The following is a 19,463-nucleotide window of genomic DNA, read 5'->3' on the forward strand; positions in this document are numbered from 1 at the left end:
AGCAAGCCAACGTTGTCTTGTGAAGATTTCTGCAAACTATGTTTGCAGAGCCAGTGTGATACATTGCAATGTTGGATCCAAATCTTCACGCGACCTTTAACTGTATTGGTGGCTGAATGCGCACAGTATTCTTATCTGTTTTTTTTAAATATCATAAAATATTTATCAAGAATTTTTGTATGTATTGGCATAGTAACCCAAATGTGAGCCAGTTTTGTTGGAAAATCAGAATAGATACTTAGGATTGGAGAGAGAAAGAAAGCAGAGAAATTTATTCAAGGTTTACATGGTCTATAGAACACCCACGGTTTAGTCCTTGCAATGGCGGCAGTAGATGACCACATTTGAAAGTGTTTTATTATTATGTGAAATCCATACAATTAGCTGAGAAGTTATCTAGAAACATGACTTCATGTTAACTAGAAGATTGAATTCATGGTATTTGAGCAATCTACATGGCCTTTCATTTAAAACCTCTAAAACCTATGCATCTATAAAGAACATCTGAAGAGACACAAAGATGAAGAGACGCAGACTGATTTTTTTATCTTTAGTTTTAATACACTGTATTTATTTATTTAGTGTATGGCAAAAATGTTAAAATACGCTGTAATTTTTACTGTTCAAACATGAAGCAAGAATCTGAATTTGAATGTATGGCGTTTTCTTTGTTTCTGTTGGTTCTGACAGTTTATTTTTTTACTGAATGATGGCCCAATTGCTGAAACAAATCTTTGTATTTGTTAACATAAAGGTTTTGCTACACAACATGCTAAATCAGTGTTTCTCAATCTTGATAATTTTAAGGCACGTGGACTTCAACTCCCAGAATTCCACAGCCAGCATTGCTGGCTGTGGAATTCTGGGAGTTGAAGTCCACATGCCTTAAAATTGTCAAGGTTGAGAAACACTGTGCTAAATGAACACTGCCATACAATCAGGGTAGAGAGAGAGATTTATGAAGATATGAGTGGCCTAATCTTTGAGGTTAATCTGCTCTACTGCCTTGGAGAAGGCTGTCTCGTCAAAAGTGTTAAAGGAATTGAAACACGCACTGGTTTCTGTATGCAGAAAGGAAAATACTATTTCAGTCTTTGCCTCAAGCACAAAAATGCCTTGGGCTGCCTCTGTATAAGAAAATATAGTTATGTACCAACTCATAAATTTCAGCATCTTTCAGTGCAAATGTACACAATCACAGCTCCAGGGCAGTGTGCCGTCTTCAAAAATGCCTCACATTGGTTTTTAACCCAAATGCATTAATGTGACGGGAGGGAAAAGACAAATACATGATTAACCATAGCTGGTTTTCAACTAAATTTAAAATAAAGCAAAGTATCTGAATTCTTCAGAAATCATGTCGCAACAACCAGATATTAAATTAAAGAGAAATTATTTTTCTATATTAAGTATTCGCTTTCAAAAAGACGAAACCAACAACGGTTCCTGCAAGCCCCTCCTTAATTAAATCATACTTTAGTTTCTACAAAGCAAGAGCAAACTGCCCATCGCAACTTGCTATTGGTTATGTTTTGTCTAAACCTGGGGTAGGCAACCTTGGCTCTTTTATGACTCGTGGACTTCAACTTCCAGAATTCCTGAGCTGGCTGGCTCAGGAATTCTGGGAGTTGAAGTTCACAAGTCATAAAAGAGCCAAGGTTGCCTATTCCTGGTCTAAACAAAAGCACATACACCCCTCAAGGTGGAAATTTATTGAAAATTGAGATAGTTTTTCATTTTCATTGTGTATGTTTCATTGTATGCACCTCTTAAAATGCAATTCAAATGTGACATTTTCATTTTGGAAAGAAGAATTGACTGCTCGTTTCCAGACTCTCTGCTGGGCAACATAATCCATAATTCTAGCATGAACACCATCTTTTAAATGTTTGGGATTTTGTGATCCATACAACCTGATCATAAGCATATTTATTAGCAAATAAGAGTTTTGATTTCGTCACCTAAATTAACCCATTTATTCAAATTCAGTCATATATAAAATTAAACTAATGGCCCATCTCCGCCACAGGTAGAAAGAGCCAAAAACAGGCAGAAAGTTAAAAAGGGAATATTTAACCTTTAAGCAATTTCTTAACTATTATTTTTCCTGCAGGGAAATAAGTCCCTTATATTGTATCCAAGAACATAAATAGGTGTGAAGCTGCTTGAATGTAAATGGGCAAGGAATGAGAGAGAAAACTCTATTTTTTCAAAAGTGTCACCTCTTAGAGAAAGAAACTGGACATTTTCCTTAATTTCACAACGGAGAACTTAACCATTGTTTAACTGGGAAACTATGAGCATCCTAGACCAAGCCAAGTCTAAAAAAATGCTAGAGAATTCCTGGAAGCCTGGGACTCAGACAAATTGGCCATCAACAGCACATAGACATAAACAACATCTACATACTATTCAAAAGAAACAATCAAAAAGCCAAAAAGGAAACTAAAAGACCAAAACACCTCCTCACTAGCAATCAACACCCAGATGAGGAGAGATTAATACCAAGATTAACATTAGATCATTAATCAAGAAGCAAATAATACCCCAATCAAGGAATTGCCAAACAAGCCAACAGTAAACAACAGTGCAATCAAGAAACCGTTAAGACCACTCCCACCAACACTGACAGGGCAAGCCACTTGAATATAAAACGAAAGCAAACTCCACTCCCTACTGCCACTGATGATGTTGCCTAGTTTGGTAATTAAACCTCTGCAAGGAAACAACCAAGCTCAGAGAGCACCAAGGACACCACAACACTGGGCACAATATTACATAAAACTACATTCAATAACATGCTCTCTGATTTCCATATTGTACTAGAATTACATAAGTCTTCATTCATTTCATGCTATTAAGGACATCCTGTTAATAAAACTAAATCTGAAGAAAGTTATATTAGGGCTGTGATTATCTGGGCAGGAAAAAAATCCAGAATTTTTTCCCCCTTGCTACCATCTAATTATTGTCTACATTTCTACAGTCCCCATATGATATATTAATTTCTGCTACTGATTTTGAAGTGGCCATCCCTGAACAAAGGACTTTCAAAGGGAGGCTCTGTCCTGAATCTCTTGAATTACAATTCATTCCAGAAATTCAGTTCTGTACATTTGAGTTTCAGCAAAAACAACAACTACATGTTGCACTAGAGATGGTAATTAATTCAGCACTATTTGATGTTACCACCTATCAAGTTTTTTCTTTTAAAAAGATTGCTGTGCTTATTTTGAATACATTCAAGTTCTAATTAAATTATTCCTACCAGTAAATTCTGCATTATGCTCTCTTTAATCTCATGGTTCACAACTTAAAAGCCCCCCCCCCCCAACTGAGCAAAGGAGAATAAACCATGTGTCTGATGGAAACTTGGGTATGAGTGGGAAGACAAGGAATTGGAAACTTCAAACTGATCTTTGGGTGATTTCTAATTGATCAGAACAGGCAAAGTAAGGACAATTCTCAGTTCTCCTAATAATGCTATTTTAGAATCAGCATTTCACGCTCTTGCCTTCAGCAGCAGTGAGCAATAATGATCAAGCCTATAGTTCCTCATGTCTTTACATTACAGCTACAAAGTAAAAATCCTTGACCCTTCTTCCAAAATCCCAAATTGAAAACTTCCAGTATCTCATGCACATCACTGCATTTCACAAACAAAAAAGCTGGTTAGAGAAAAGACTTTCCCTTTCCAACACAGGGTGAATCTCTTAAACCTGCTATATTTATTCCCCAAACCACAGAAGCAGTTTGGTGGCAAATCATGATTTATCTCCACTTCTGTTGACTTGAAATACTAAGAACAACTGAAAATCACTGCCATCCCAAGCTACTGAGAGTTTTGCAGCAACAAAAAGAAAAACCCCAGCTCTTAAACTTAATGCTTCCACAGATCCTGCTAATCTTATGCTGAAAAGAAAAGCAAAACTGGAAAAACATTTGTCAGTTTTATTTCTAATTTATTTTGTCTCTACTACCAAAACATTATATAGCCATAAAGCTAGCATATCAAGTTAAGTAAAGCTTGCAGGACTTGAAACTCCAGAATCAGGAAATAAGCCAAAAAGTCCTTCTTATTGAATGAACCCATGCCAAAATGAACTCTGCAGCATTCACACACACACACACACACACACACACACGCAAACACACACCACATTGAAATAGTAGCTGGAACAAAATCATCACAGCTTTTCCACAGTATTATGGGAGCAGAAAAGTTTGGTGTTGATTTCTAACTGGCCTAGAAACCTCAAGGGGACAAAATGGAAAAGGTGACATGGAAATCCTCACTTGAAGCCAGGTTTAAAAAGTTTACAAGCCCCCAACTGAAGCCAGATTTTAAAGAATCTAAAACCCATTTAATCAGGTCACATTATTTTACTCAAAGAGCTCTGGAGTCTGATCATTCTTCCAGTACATCTGGGGCGTAGAAGACCTGTTCTGTGTGCAAATGGCCACCCAACTGTGGGAAGTCAGCCTCCCTCAGAGAAAGAAATATTTTGGGGAATATTAAAAAAGGCTGAATATTATATTTCCCCAAAGGATCTTAAAGGCAGAGAAACAGGTCCAGTTTTTCTTAATAGCCCCCAACAGAAACTCAGGAAATCACCTTTTAGAAGTGCAGATTTGATAATCCCATTCAGCCCCATTCATGAGCAAATACCACCAGGCAGAAGCCCATTCAAGACAGGATATTTTGAAATCCTGTGCAGCAAAACTGATAGCTAACAATAGCAGAGTGATAGAATTAGAACCAGCAACCCCTCACCCCAAAAATCCAACACAGGACATAGTCATCAGCCACAGCCACAGGGAAACAGGATATGACCTTTGGGACATAATAGGATTAACCCACCACCATTAGACTACCAAAAGGGCATACTCAGACTCAGGTCAAAATACATGACACTGGAAATACAAAGCCTCAAACAGGAACAGCTCCAAACACAATAGCCCAAGAAGGTATAAAAACTCATCACACCCAGCAACATGTGGTCAGCTGCTCCAGAGCCTCATGGCTTGTGGTTCTGCTCTTCAATAAACTACAACCTTCTTTCTAAAGCAGTCTCCATTTTGTTTATTTCCAGCTTGGATTGGACCCTGATGAAGATTTTTCTTTCCACACAACCAAGTAATTAGAAAGCAAAGAAACTACAGAAATAGGTGCAGAAGGACAATGGTGTGAAATAAACTTCTACAACAAGTTGGAAACGGAGTAGAGGAATGGTGGAAGAGATAAAAGAGATAACAAATAAAGGCAAGCAACAAAGAGTTCCCCTACTGACACATAAATAGAAAGGAATGAAATCTCAAAGACTATTATTAATATTAGTTTTTTTTAAAAAAGAGCATTCAGTGTAGTTGAAACAACTACATAGCAAAAACAAAAAAACAAAACCCTCAAGCATGAGTGAGATTTAAGCTCTCTTATTATTTATTTCCCATGAGCTATGAGTTTTTGGAAGAAGCTGGAGGAAACATAGAGACATTAAACTGACATCTGATTGAAATAGACCCCAGCTAACAATTTAATGCTAAAAACAATTTCTTCTATGCTCTAATAGCCTCATGTTCTCATCTATTTGCAAATTGGTAACACAGGTATTCTAATGAGAGATGCAAAAACAGCATAAAGGCCTTTCATGATCATGTCATGAAAAAAAATAAGTTTTGTTCAGAGATGTGAGGAAAAGTATGTTTTTCAGGGGAGGGCGGCACAAACCAAACAGGAACATTTACTTACCAGCTAAATGGTTGGCAATCTTGGTAATGGGCTTAGGAGGCAGGGCAGGGGGTTGTTTGAGGAGGGAGAGCTGCTTCACTGGGGTGTCCTCATGATCTCCAGAGAAAGCAGCAGATTTTTTAGGGGGGAGTAGCAAGACTGGTTTAGATGTAGGCTCTTGAGGGAGATGGATTCCAGATTCACTGGACGTGGGACTCTCTTCAGACACTGGAGGACACAACCACAGCAGGAGACGCAACAGGGTTACAAGCAAAGCAGTAGCAGAAAGACAAAGGCAGCAGAGCAATGCAGATTTAAAAATGTAATTAGCCATAATTTACTCAGACGTACAAAGAAAAGGAGGGAAAAAAGGAGAAACATTCTGGTGCTTTCACTAGATCTACCACTAGTATGTCCCACACTAGTAACGATCTAGGGACAAATTCAATGGCTTTTTTTTGCTCAGCTTGCTCTACTGAAGTCAACTGACTACATAGTATTACCTTTAGAATCCTAACAGTGCCTTCAACATTCCTTTTTCTAGAGTCCATGGGTTATTTAGGATAAATACAGACGTATTTGACAAGTTTTTTTATGCTGAGGTCTTTCCCACTGACCAGACTTGCAAAGTATCCTGTATGTTGCAAAGAATTTTGAGACATATTGTTAGATATATTACTTGTCCTCAAAGGCTGTAGACTGTCCTAGACTATTTCCCTCATGGCTGCATATCTCACAGAAAGTCAAGAAGACGTGCAAAAGTTTCAAAAAAGATTCTTGTTATAATTGTTCTTCAGTGAGTCTGCCTGCCTGCTGCCTGCCCGTCCCTCCATCCCTCCCTCCCTCCATCTGTCTGTCCGTCTGTCTAGTTATCCTCTCTTTCTCATCTCTACTTATTATCATCTCTGTCTGTCTATCTGTCTCTCTCTGTCTAATCACCAGCTTTCCAATTTTTTAAAAAATGATCATAATTCTTCTGTCCTCTTAAATAATCTTCAGATACATAATTGTATCTTAAAACTCTAAAAGTATTTCTGTTTGGATATTAGTGATGGGAGCTTTCATTTCTCTTTTCCAACTCAGGATAGTATTAATACACTGAAAAACGTATTGTTTTTTGGCTTAGCTGGACAACTTAAGCTGTACAATTGTTACCAAGGACCAGCATGTCTTGTCAAATTATTATAAACATTGCTTTGAGAAAAATAAATCCTACTGAATTTGAAAACAACCTAATTTGCCCTTTGTTTCATAAACATATCAAAATCCCTTTTTACTACATGTTACTTTGTCACCTCCATATATTGAGGGAGACAGAGAGAGAGAGAGAGAGAGAGATGATAATATCTCATTGATGACAAAAGCTAGACTTTGAGCTTGTTTATGAATATGGCAACTTTTTTTGCAGTAATTCTTCCATCATGAAATGTCAATGGAAAGACAACATTAAAGTACTAGAATACAAACATAGTGGCTACTGGGTCTAATTTACATTTCGTATATTTCTGTTGTCTATGGAAAATCTGCCAGCCCAATTTAAAAACAATAATCCTTTCCTGCTTTTCTATGCTGTGCTTCTTGCAAATATCTCCATACTGTTCAGCCATCATACTAAGAAACACTGATAATGCTGCTTTCTTCCTTTTACAGCTTTCTAATGGAGTGATCAACACTACAACTAGCCACAGTAGATTCTACAAATTAGACACTGCAAAAATAAATGGGTGTATTATTTTAGTTTTCTCCAATCTGATCCAATTCAGAAGGATTTGGAGTTCAGCTCCTTGAACTGTGTGTGGGTCATCTTATCATTCCGATGGTAAGCAATTATTTCAAATTTAGTTGATATAAATATATGCAGCCATTAAAACAGAAGTAATAATGTTGTTTTGGCCAGTTAATTCGGTAAATTATAATATCACCTACTGTACAAATACAGCCACTGACATTGGCAAACCTACTGAATTTTAATTCTTCATATTTATCCACTGAATTAGAGACTGACTGTTAACATTCATACAGATAAGATCTAATCTAGAATTTCATCAGGCTGGATATGTTACTGCTAAAGTATTAAGGAAATCCCTTCATTATTGATTCTGGAGAGCCAGTTTGGTGTAACTGGGCTAGAAACCAGGAAATTTTAGTCCTGCCTTAGGCATAAAGCCAGATGAGTGATTTTGGGCAGTCATTCTCTCTTAGCCCAAGAAAAAAGACAATGGCAAGCCACTTTTGGAAACAGTTGCTGATAAAACTGCTTGTCCATGTAATCACCAGGAGTCAAGGTTGACTCAAAGGTTTCTTTCTATATTATGTGACTCATTATGGAATTAAAAATCTACCTGTTCCATCCATGACCTCTGGATTTGGGAGTATTTCATAACTACAGGAATCCCCAGATACTGAACATGGCTCCAATTCAGATAGGGCTGGCAGTGATATTTGGCTGGAACTTAACGTCTGTCCATTCTCCAATGATCCTTCTTCATTCTGTATTGGAAGCTCTCCATCTAAAAGAAAGCACAATAGTATGGGATAAGGAATATAACTGCAATCGAAAAATCAGTGCTCTTTAATAAAGAGGTTGATTGGAAAAATGGGCTCCCCCTCCCCCTCCTGTGCCTCATTTATTTTAACTGCAAACAACAGATTTCATAGGATTTTTTAAAACTATAGAATAGAATCAACTCAGTTACCCAAGGATACCTTGTCTAATACAAATATATCTTTGCTTAAGGTATATTTGTAAAAAAGGTAACCGATTGTTGGGACATTATAATCTAACGAAAGAAAGACATTGGAACAGGATTGTTCAATGTCTACTTGGCATTCTTAGAGTAGGACAGCTAGGACTAATTTACCTGGACTCTCACCCCCTGCCCCACACTCTCCAAATAGCAAGCCAAGCTCTTGTTTCAGGTTTTGAGTGCAAATATCGGTTCCATTTGAACTCTTCCATACAATAATCTACAGACTGGAATACTGTATAGTACTTTAGGATTTGCCAGTTTTGGCACATCTCCTGCACAGGTTCTTGATTGATGCATCGGGACAGAATGTTTGAGACACCCCTATTTCATTTCATTTATGCTGAAAGTCTCTATTGGCTCATAAATTAATATTTATGAAGCCCTTTGGGGAAATCTTGGAACTGATATCAAAATTACACAAACACAAACAGAAAATACTGCTTAATCAATTAAAATTAATTCCACTGGGATTTAAATAATAATATATTATTATAATCATTAATTATTAATGATTCTAATTAGTAAGTTACAAGAAACAATGTGCCGCTAACCGGGGAATTGTCTAAAACCAATCTAGAGTAATCTAGACAAACTAGAAATTGCCCAGTGGTCATTATTTAAAAATCCAGATATATAAACAGTAGCAGTTTGGTTTCCCAAAAGTTTTAATACTTCATTAGAATTTTGGGATGATTTTTTTAATAATCAATATGAATATCTTTGCTTTTGAATTATCTAGGAATTTTCTTTCTCTCTATTAGTGTGTCTCTGTGTGTATATGATTATGTGTAATGTGGGTTTGCTATCCAGGGAATAAAAGTCTCCACTATGGAGGCAATGATTTGAACATTGCTTGAAGGAAGGACTGCCTTTTCTTGGCCTTTTTTCAGAAGGAAAGGAGAAGACTACAATCAACCCAACTTCAAAGATGGCTTTTTTTGAGAGAGAGAGGTTGGAAATGGTGCTGGATGGAAATGTTCCTAAGTAGATTGAATTTAGAGGGACTTAGGTTTTAGATACGCTTCTTTAAGTTTATCTTCATACTTTCTCCCAAGACTGACTGGAATCAGTGAGACTTATATTCAACTAAACATGCACATGTTTGTGCTGAGAGGTAAACAATTATATAAAAGCAAAACTGTAAAGCCAATTATAATTGCATTACTGCCTTCCCTTTTCAAAAGATACATAAAATAACCATACTGTTGAATACTGCTAAGTCAAATGTGCTGAATATTGCTAAGTCAAATGAAAGACATTTGAACTGCATATAATAAATGTTAAATTTCAGTACTGTGTAGTTCCTTCATTAATATTTTACTGAACAGAAGGATTTAAAATCAAGCTGCTGGCTGTCATCTGTTGAGTTAGATGGTTGGAAATTGTACAAGAGATGATAAAACTAAATAACTTTAATCTTTTTTAAATCAAACAGCAATCTTGCAACTATACAGAACAAATTACTCTAAAGTGTTGTGTTTTTCTTTAATGGGCTTAGAAAAAAGTTGTCCTCTTTAGTACAGTATTCTATTTCTAAATTTATTATTCATTTTTCATGAAATGATCTGTTAATTGCTTTTACTTACTGATGTACTTCAAAATTGCTTCAAAATTGGGCTCAAAGAATCATACAGTTAAAAGAGTCTTTATAATTTAGCACCACAGAAAGCCATGGCAGATACCACCCAGATGTTTTTTGCTTACGTCACAAATGTTATTTTCAGACAATAAAGTAGGCGTCCAATTAGTAACCATTTTAGGTTGTTGCTTTCCTTTTTAGCAAATACTTAAATTCCATCAACAAATAGGTCAAACTGGGATACAGCTGATGAGAAGGAAGATTTGAGTCTCACTTCTAGCAGAACTGGAGGAGAATACTAGATCATTATGCCCACCTATATTTTCCTTGGTGTCACAACTGAATTTTTCCTTTGTTTGCATGGCAACTTTGATCTGTTTTCAAAACAGTGAAGGTAGCTTGTGTTAGAAACTAGTGATTCATTTTATGAAAAATGTCCAAAGATTTGATGTGCCTTAGGTGTTATGGGTGACTTATAGGAATTGGGTATCTCAAAAAACAATCCAGTTTATGAGCATTTAAAATACATCTTTTCACAATGGAATATTTAATCTGAATATGTTGTAACACTGAATATGACTCTGAAATGTGAATTGGATTTTATGGTCTCTATGACCATCCTTTCTTGTAAAAATGTGAGCAGAGCTTCTCTCTCTCTCTTTTAATGCTGTAAAAATATGGATAATTAAGCTAGAAAATATTCCAATGCAATCAAACAATATTTTAACTAATGAAATTTGTGTTGTGAAAAATGACAAAAATTCTTTAATTTCACAACATATAGGCAGATTTAACCATAGTTTCAATTGGGAAAAATCTGACAATCCTAGACCAGGCCAAATCCAAAAATGCCAGGGAATTATCTAGAAGCTCTGACAAATCAGCCATTGATTGACACATGGACATTAACAACATCTATAGATTATGAAAAAGAGACAATCAATCAGCCCCAAAGAGAAAAAGACTCCAGCACTCAGATCAGCACAGATGAACTCCAAGGTCACTTTCAGATCAACAATCAAGTAAGCAATATCCCAGTCAGGAAACTGCCAGAGAGCCATTAGTAAACAGCCCAACAAAAGAATCCCTAAGACCGCCCCCACCCACACAGACAGGCAAGACACCAGAATATAAACCAACAGCAAACAACACTCCTTACTAGCACTGATGATGTTACCTAGTTAGGGTAATGAAACGTCTGCAAGAAAACAAGCAAGCTCAGAGAGCACCCAGGACCTCTCAATATTTTAACTTTAATACAAAAGCTGCTCCTGAGTGCATTTGAATTTATTGCTTATTTTTGTTTGGAGTCCAGCTATTATAAAAATCCAGATCCAAGTTTTGGACTTGCTACAAGAAATTCTTGCAAAAACAAATAATATTATCCACACCCCCCACTGTCACTGTGAGTTGACAGTGTTTCTTACCTTTGTCAAATATTTCCTTCAGAACTCCTCTCTTGATAAGTTCCTCTCTGCTTTGCCTCATTGATATTTTCCTTTCGAGTGCTAACGAAAAGAAAAAAATACAAGTTGAAATAGTGAACTCATAAAATATGGCATTAGGAAACTGTAAAAAACTGTTTTCATCCCTTGAAATACTTTTATAATCCTGAAGAGTTGAATAAACCCAAATCATTGAAATCTTTTTTTCTTCTTCTATTTTTGCCAATAGTTTCAACTTTACTAAAAGATATCTGCCTTCATTGTCCTTCTATTTATTGATTTTACATCTGACTTTAATGTTAAGGTTTCTGATTGGCATGGTGATGAGCTGAATTTACGAACATCCAAGGAGATTATCTGATCTTTTGATTCTTGATTGCTTGATCAGTAAGCAGAAAACTTGTTTTGTTTTCCTTCACCTAAACGGCAGTTTTGTAGTGTCTTTCATTAGATTAATTATGGGTTTGAAATCAGGAAGACAAAGAAAATAGGAATCGCTTCCTCCTCTTCAGAGGGGCAGCAACTGCTTCAGATTGTTGAAGAACAATTGAAAGATTGAGCTGCTGATGAATTTATTCCTGAACACAGAGAGAAAGCCAATAACTTTAAAGGCTTCTCTCATGGATTATGGTCTTCTAAAACAACTGTTTTTACATATTCATATGCTGGGAATTAAAGCTTTTTGGTGCTAGAACAAATACTTGAGATGCTTCCAGTCAAAAGATATTGGAGTTGAATTTTTTTAGTAATTGATTTAATTGAGACAAAAATTGCTCAGCTTAGTGAGGAGAAAGATTAGGTAAATTATTAGATTCTCAACTGAAACTGCAGTAAGAATAACAAAGCAATATTATTTTGACTACCAAGAATAGACAAACAATTCAGCACAAACAATGATTCTATTTTAATAAATTAATTACTCATAAATCATTTCTAATTTTTAACGCTTAAATTTCCAATACTGAATCCAAAGGAAATCATTAAGAAGAATTAATTTTTTTAATAATAACAATAATATGGTTCTTCTGAAGATAAATAGGAAACTGCTTATGTCTATCTATTCAGGAAATAATAGGTTTTTGGTTTTTTTTATTAATTAGATTAAAATGTGGTATTTTAATCCTTTGACCAGCATTTTTTGCATAATGCCTTGATTTCTCTTCCAATCATTACTTCACCCCTTTATTAACTCATATAGTGAACCTGACCTTGGAATTTCTGCTCTGTTTTAATAAGGATACTCTAGGAATAAAATTTCAGCTGGAGTTATTATATGCTGATGATATTTTATGTATTATTGATCATTATGAATATTTTATACCAAAATGTATAAATATTGTGTAATAGTTTTATAACACCTATTAGGTGTTATTCTTCCCAAGTAGACCAGAAGGGAAAAATGACCAGATGAACTAATACTATTTTATTATAAAACTACATTAACAGAATCTTGCAAGTCTGAAAGTACAAATCTTTCACGGTCTCCTTTACAGCCTGAAAAGCTAGGAAGGGTTCCTTCTCGGCCTTTCTCTGTCTATTACGCAGCTGTGGGCTAGGCCTTCGCTTATTTGGCATTCCACAGGAAGCATTTCTTCAAGGTCTTGTTCACATACCATTACCCCAGGTTATTTAGTTCAATATAGAATGTCTAAAATATGCCCTATGAGCTCTGGATAGCCAGAGGAGTTATGGTGAACTTTTGAGGGAAAAACTCTGCAACAGTGGAATCAATGACCGTGGCAAACGGCAAGGAACCGATGAGCAGATTGGTTCCATGGAACCTCTCAGGATAGAGAGAGGATGGAAAAAAACCCCACATGTGTTCTGGACAGTTGCTCCACATGAGCAGACCCACAGGACTGATCTGGCTTTCTGCTGATCTGAGTACCAGGAAATGACATGATTAGTCATCTTGCTTGCAACCATAGTGGAGACTTTGAAAGCACACTAAGTTTCCAAACCTCACTTTCTAATTAACTGACTTGCTAATTAACTATTTCTGAGATATTAAAGACCTTTGGAATGGCAGCTTTGAAAATGCTGGATGTGTCTGCCTTTAATCCTGAACGAAAGAACATTTTAATTGTAAATTAAATGAATTTAAAGAATCTGAAATAAGTAGCAATAATGTAAAAAGCACTATAGACACAATTAGATAGTTATATTATCTAGCCCCTCTGACATCATGGCAGGGACTTGGTTTCTTTTTCATTACGGCAATAATTCTACTGTGTTTCTAGCGTTAAAAGCAACAAGGTATATTTGAAAAGTCTTGGACAGAAATCAAAGGTTGATCATTATTCACACGATAAACTTACATTTTGGGACAATCATGGTTTGAAACTTCCATGTAAATAGATGAATTAATAATAGATGAGGCACTTACATATATGATGGGGCATTGTCCTGTTTGGCTTGCAAATCCATATATTTGTTAATATTGTTTGGGGAACTTTAATATGGTTTAAAAATGGGAATGTGATTTTAAATGATATATTTAAAAATTTGGATTTATCATTATATGAAAAACTATGGATATATCAGGCAGAAGCAGGAACAAAAATGATATTTTTTTTAACAGTGAAAAAGAGAACCTATGCCAGGGGTCTTCAAACTTGGCCCTTTTATGACTTGTCGACTTCAACTCCCAGAATTCCTCAGCCAGGTACGCTGGCTGAGGAATTCTGGGAGTTGAAGTCCACATGTCATAAAAGGGCCAAGTTTGAAGACCCCTGACCTATGCAGACTTGCAGAAGTGACCTGAGAAATCTCACAGTAGCTGTGCTGAGCTTTGCAGAGGTAGATGGAGAGAAGCTTTGCTCCTATCAATATACTTTGTGAGCACTTTTCAAATGTTTTCCTGGCCTTACTAAAAGTTCCTTTCTTGAGGGAACTGAATTTTAAAAGAGAATTTTTCAAATAGCCACCTTTGTAATTTTGTAGTTACATTTGTATAATTTCTATTTCATAGGAAAAAGTCTATACAATAACTGTCAATTTACCCTCAGACATTAAATGTCAAATAAGGTCACACTTTAGCTGTTATTGTAGTATATACCTACTGGTGCCAGTTCACATCAAAGGATTTTTTAAAAAATAAATATCTGTGACCTTTTAGGAAATTTGCAAATCTCTTTGTTTCCTGTTCATTGCAAGAAATAATTACACATGCTGTTCAAAGGGTTTCTTAAGATGTCAGGCCTGCTGAATCTATCACTGAAGTATTGAGTCCCACTGAGAAACAGGTGCACAGTTTCTGTGATTCTGTCAGGCATCAATAGCTATTTTGATTTCTCGTTCTTTCGTCAAGAAAACCAGCATTATCTAAACTGAATGTGGAATAGTTGTTGCTATCCTAGTTGTAAGTTATATTGTGCCATGAATAACTCCTGTTAGCTCTCTTAAAGTCTTTTATAATGTTATTGTCTCATTGTCTTCCCCAAAGTCTAATCAATCCAACCACTTATTTCATTTCCCTGATCATTTCTTAAAACTTCATATCAACACACCTCTCCAGCCTCCATCTGATTCTGCTAATCTTCATATGATCTTGCTTATGCAGTATATACGGTAGTATACAATATAGTAAGTCTCAGTGCCAGTTAGCAATTTTATCAACATATCTTTGCATTTAAATATAAGCCTTTGATTGATGTGTGCTTGATTATTTTTCCCCTACACAGTACCATTCATTTTTTAATGTTATGATGTTATGTTATAGTTTAATAACTATAGTCATTGAATATATAGGAACCCACAGATTAATGTAGTTCTCAAAGAAAAATGAGATAAAGTGCATTTTTTTGTTTCAAGGTTCAGGAAAATGGTTAGATCTCTCAGTTCAATGAAACCCAAGGAAATGCAAATCAATAACATCTGAACGATGCTAGAAGCCCTAGCTAACAGAGGGAGCTGCACTGAGAAAATTCAAATCAGGTACATACAGATCTTTCATACATTGAAAATCTGTTTAAGAAAAAGGTATTTTTTTTAAAAAAGAGAATGCTTTAGATTGGATAGAAATTCCAGAACGAATTATGCATAGGCAAACTAAAAGAGATATTAAATCATATTATTTCCCAATAAAAGAAAAGCTATGTATCCATAAGACACAAAAGAAAGACATTTTAACAAAATCTAGCCAGTCTTAAAGGAGAGTAGTAGGCCATCCATATTGCAAGTGCTTTTTCCTTTTGTTTAATGTCTTTGTGAGTAACCACAAACATATCTCTGAGCTCTCCCTCAATTTGTAGCAGTGTCATCATCACAGGAAGCCAGATGGATGACATTTTCTACTAAGGACTGGAGATTACCATCTCTATTTCAGCCACCGGAACTATGCTTTTGTGGTTGGAAGGAGACATGATAACAGATTTGGAATTGTAGCTGAAAATGACAATGTATCTCTAGTTTTCCTTTCTCTGCCCTTAACACCTAATTGTAGGAACATGTAACACAATTTTCCACAGGAAGTCAAGGGATTTTTCATTTCCACCTTCTTCTTATTAGCTTGTAAAGAAGGACACAAGATGTGGCAGCATCACAAACATTTTTTCCAAATGAGGTGTAAGCTAAAGAAGTCAAAAATATTAATACTAGGTTTTGTCATGGAATGTAATAAGAAGGTGGATTCCCAGGAGGGAGGGGGTGCATTCCAGAGGAGTAAGAGGCAACTCATCCATGAACTTATGTGTGGGAGAAAAAGGATGAAGACAGCTCCTTCCTAATACATTGTTGAAGCAGATAGTAGAGAGCTCAGTTTGGGAAGATGTTGTCTATAGGTGTGAAACAATAAGTATGGAAGAATCAACACATATCACTCTTGGTTTTGGGCCTGACATACTCTGTGATGAGAAAGCTATGCAATTGTTTGGATAGTCCTGCCTTATGCTGACCTCCATCTAGCATAAAATAATGCTGCACGATCAATTTCATAAATGGTTTCATTGTAATTAACTTATTTTTGTCAATCAAGATTTCTGGTGAGGTATAGAGACCTGATGATGTCCTTGAAAAATGGGGATGACATTACTGCTGAAACCTATAGCTATATGGAGGAGCTGGGCCAGCAAAATCTCTCTGGAAAGAGAGATCTTGTGATTGCCCATTTATTTGTATCAACTAAGTTTCAAACCTAGTGAATAGACTTCCCCATGTATCCAAATTTCAAAGTCATCCATGAGTGTCAGTGTAGGTTTCTTTCATTCGCAATTCCCATCAGCAAACTTATGTGTGTATCTAACTGATTGTTCCAGCCACACGGAAAAAAAAAATCTTTGCCATTGGCACTATGACCAAATGAGAGAACTAGCAAACTAAAAAAAAAAACAAAACAACAATGGTATAACAAAAGAAGATAAGAACAAGTGAACATAAGGACAATGTGATGAATTGCTTACAAAACTCATTTCAGATATTTTCACACTTCCACTAATAGATATTTCTATTAAGGAGGAAGGAGAAGATAGAAAGGACAGGCTGCATTTAAAAAAAGAGAAACCTAATCTCAGTTTCAAACAGGTGTAGAATAAGGTGAGAAAAATCATATTTTACTTGGCTGAATAGCAAGAACATTATGTATTTAGTCAGCAGTTCTTAACTGCAAAGCAGGTCACATTAGGATGTTTTAAAAATAGCTATTCCGATCGTATTCCCTGGATTAATCACAACTAAGGGTATCAAACCACCTGGAAAATTCAGATCCTCACTAGACAACAGCAGCAGTTTTCTGCTGATTTCCCACCATCTAATAATCATCCAGCCAATACATTCCAGATCTGGTGGTCCTACCAATGGTCCAAATAATACAGAACAGGTTCGAGCCACAATTTGGATCCTTCACATCAACACAAATTTAGTGCTGCAGCTTGAAAGTCAGTGTCATAATCTGAAAGTAAAGTGGGATTTACTTTTAAGTAGGTATAGGTACAATTACACTGCAGGTACCAGATAAATCTAATTGACTCCTAGAGATCTTCCAATACATAAAATATTAGACTCTCTACCTCTCGCCAGGCTTAAATCCAGGAAACCAATTTGGAATAACATACCACAGTCTTATGATATAGATGAAAAATGCCAATTAAGATGGGTGACTTTTAATAACCAGTTTACACAGATCCAACAAAACCACTTCCAGGAATGCAGTTGCCCCCCAAAATACGGAGCCATATGAATAGAATCAGGACAGGTCATGCCAGAACTAAGGCAAAGTTTTTAAAATGGGGAATGGCCGAGAGCTCCCAATGCTAATATGGTGCACCGGAACAAACTGTAACACATATAGAAGACATAAGAATGTCTCCTCAGGAAATCTCAAGGCACCTGGGATGATCATGCCACAGCCACACCAGAAGTAGTTAGACAGCTAACTTTCTTAGATATCAATTTGTAACATCTATACCAGTGCAATTCTATGGCTCCATGTTATGGTGATTTTATAATGGTTTTATGTTACTTTAATATATTATCTGCTATATTGTATTGTCCACATATCATATATATACATCTGTATATGCTGACGCTTTATTTAAACTAAATGCGTACAGTGATTGCATGACTTCTGTAGAAGCCAGATGCTAAATAAATAAACCTGATAAGCCTGAATAAACAGATCACTTTGCTTATAGTGAAGTGGATCTGCTTCACTTCCTTGCCTAGACTTCTAACTGAGAATGCCAACAGAAACTTCACTGAGTAATGCATTTTTCAGCACCAAAGAAGGAGAAAAATAAATACCAGCCTATGTCTGGATTATCCAGGCTATCTTGCAAAACATCAGCTTTTTGGTTCCTTGCTACAGCCTGGGAGAAAAATGGAGGAGGAGCAAGCGTACTTGAATGAACAAACTAGGGAACAGCAGAAAATAAATTTGCTTTTGGAAGTTGATAGCTATTATAATATGTAGAAAATGATTCAGTTCATGGAAAACGTAAACAGGGTATAATGAACATGTAATAAGAAACATCCTACTAGTAATTAAGACACCTTTACTGTCATCTTAAAGTGTATCTAAAATTTGAAGGGGTCAGTGCAATGTTATGTGTTGCCAGGAAATCAGAATCTAAAATGAGCTCAGTGCTGAATTAAAGTATTTAAGGAAGCAAAAAAGCAAAGAAACAAAAACAAAAAATAGGATCATACTTTCTGTGCCATCGCACCCTCAATTTCTGCCATATTGTCTGGTGGCCCTGTATATATAGTAACCATGTATCGAGTGCTGTAGAGAAGTGTACATTATGTATAATGTTTCTATATGTAGGTGTAGGCAAGTATGAAATATTTCTTGCAACTGAAAATGAATGCATTACCAGGGGCCGCATCTTCTGTCACTAGCTGTTGATAAGCATCTCCTGGGCCTGTGCGCTCTGCCTTTCTCAAGCCCTTTTTCTTTGTCAACCATACTTGGGGATTCACATAAAGAGCCCATTTTTAAAAACTGTACTTTTTAAGTACAAAGTGCAATGTCTTCTTCATAATTCTATGGCTCACTGATTTGAATATCATGCTCTGCAATATAAAATGGAAATAAACCCCGCAATGGTACGCTACTGTGATTTAACTTTATGCTGTTGCTAATTATTATTGATTGTAATATGACAGAAGTGTAGCAACTGAAGAGCCAAAGGGGTAAAAAAAATGAAAGGTGACATCTGGCCCAGTTCCCCAGCAAGGAAAAAGCAACAGCTGTTTCATACAGTTTGACTACTATTTCACAGTAACGCTCTGCAAATGGTCAAAGTGGATATACTGAAGGAAGCAGCAGAGATTATCACAGACCCATTCTTGGTGATCTTTGAGCACTCCTGGAAGACTGGAGGAGAGCAAGTATTACCCTCAGGGAAGAAAGAAGACTGATGAAACTGCAGACCTTTGTGTCTATGCATGGCAGAAGTAGATGATAGGAAGACCTGGTTGATGGTGGCATATTTGTAAAGAACCTGGTGTCCTTATTGACACAA

General features: G+C 36.1%; 1 protein-coding gene across 10 annotated transcripts in view; it reads right to left on the bottom strand.

The window, feature by feature from the left end:
- The window catches only part of PHACTR1 (phosphatase and actin regulator 1), a 253,304-nt gene that overhangs the window by 31,363 nt on the left and 202,478 nt on the right, over nt 1–19,463 (bottom strand). For 8 of the 10 annotated variants that reach the window (XR_005557421.1, XM_039349332.1, XM_039349306.1 and 5 more), the window contains 3 exons: nt 11,485–11,565; nt 8,071–8,238; nt 5,750–5,956 (listed from right to left, as the gene is read on the bottom strand). Coding sequence is in view for 9 of the 10 variants with exons in the window: in XM_039349332.1 (XP_039205266.1) it covers nt 5,750–5,956; nt 8,071–8,238; nt 11,485–11,565 (456 nt within the window). In the remaining variant the exon portion in view is untranslated. The remainder of the gene's footprint in view (nt 1–5,749; nt 5,957–8,070; nt 8,239–11,484; nt 11,566–19,463) is intronic. The other 2 variants (XM_039349348.1, XM_039349341.1) reach the window with 1 other exon arrangement.

This window comes from Crotalus tigris, unplaced genomic scaffold (genome assembly GCF_016545835.1).
Source record: "Crotalus tigris isolate CLP2741 ecotype Arizona unplaced genomic scaffold, ASM1654583v1 scf7180000017564.2150845, whole genome shotgun sequence".
NCBI lineage: Eukaryota > Metazoa > Chordata > Lepidosauria > Squamata > Viperidae > Crotalus > Crotalus tigris.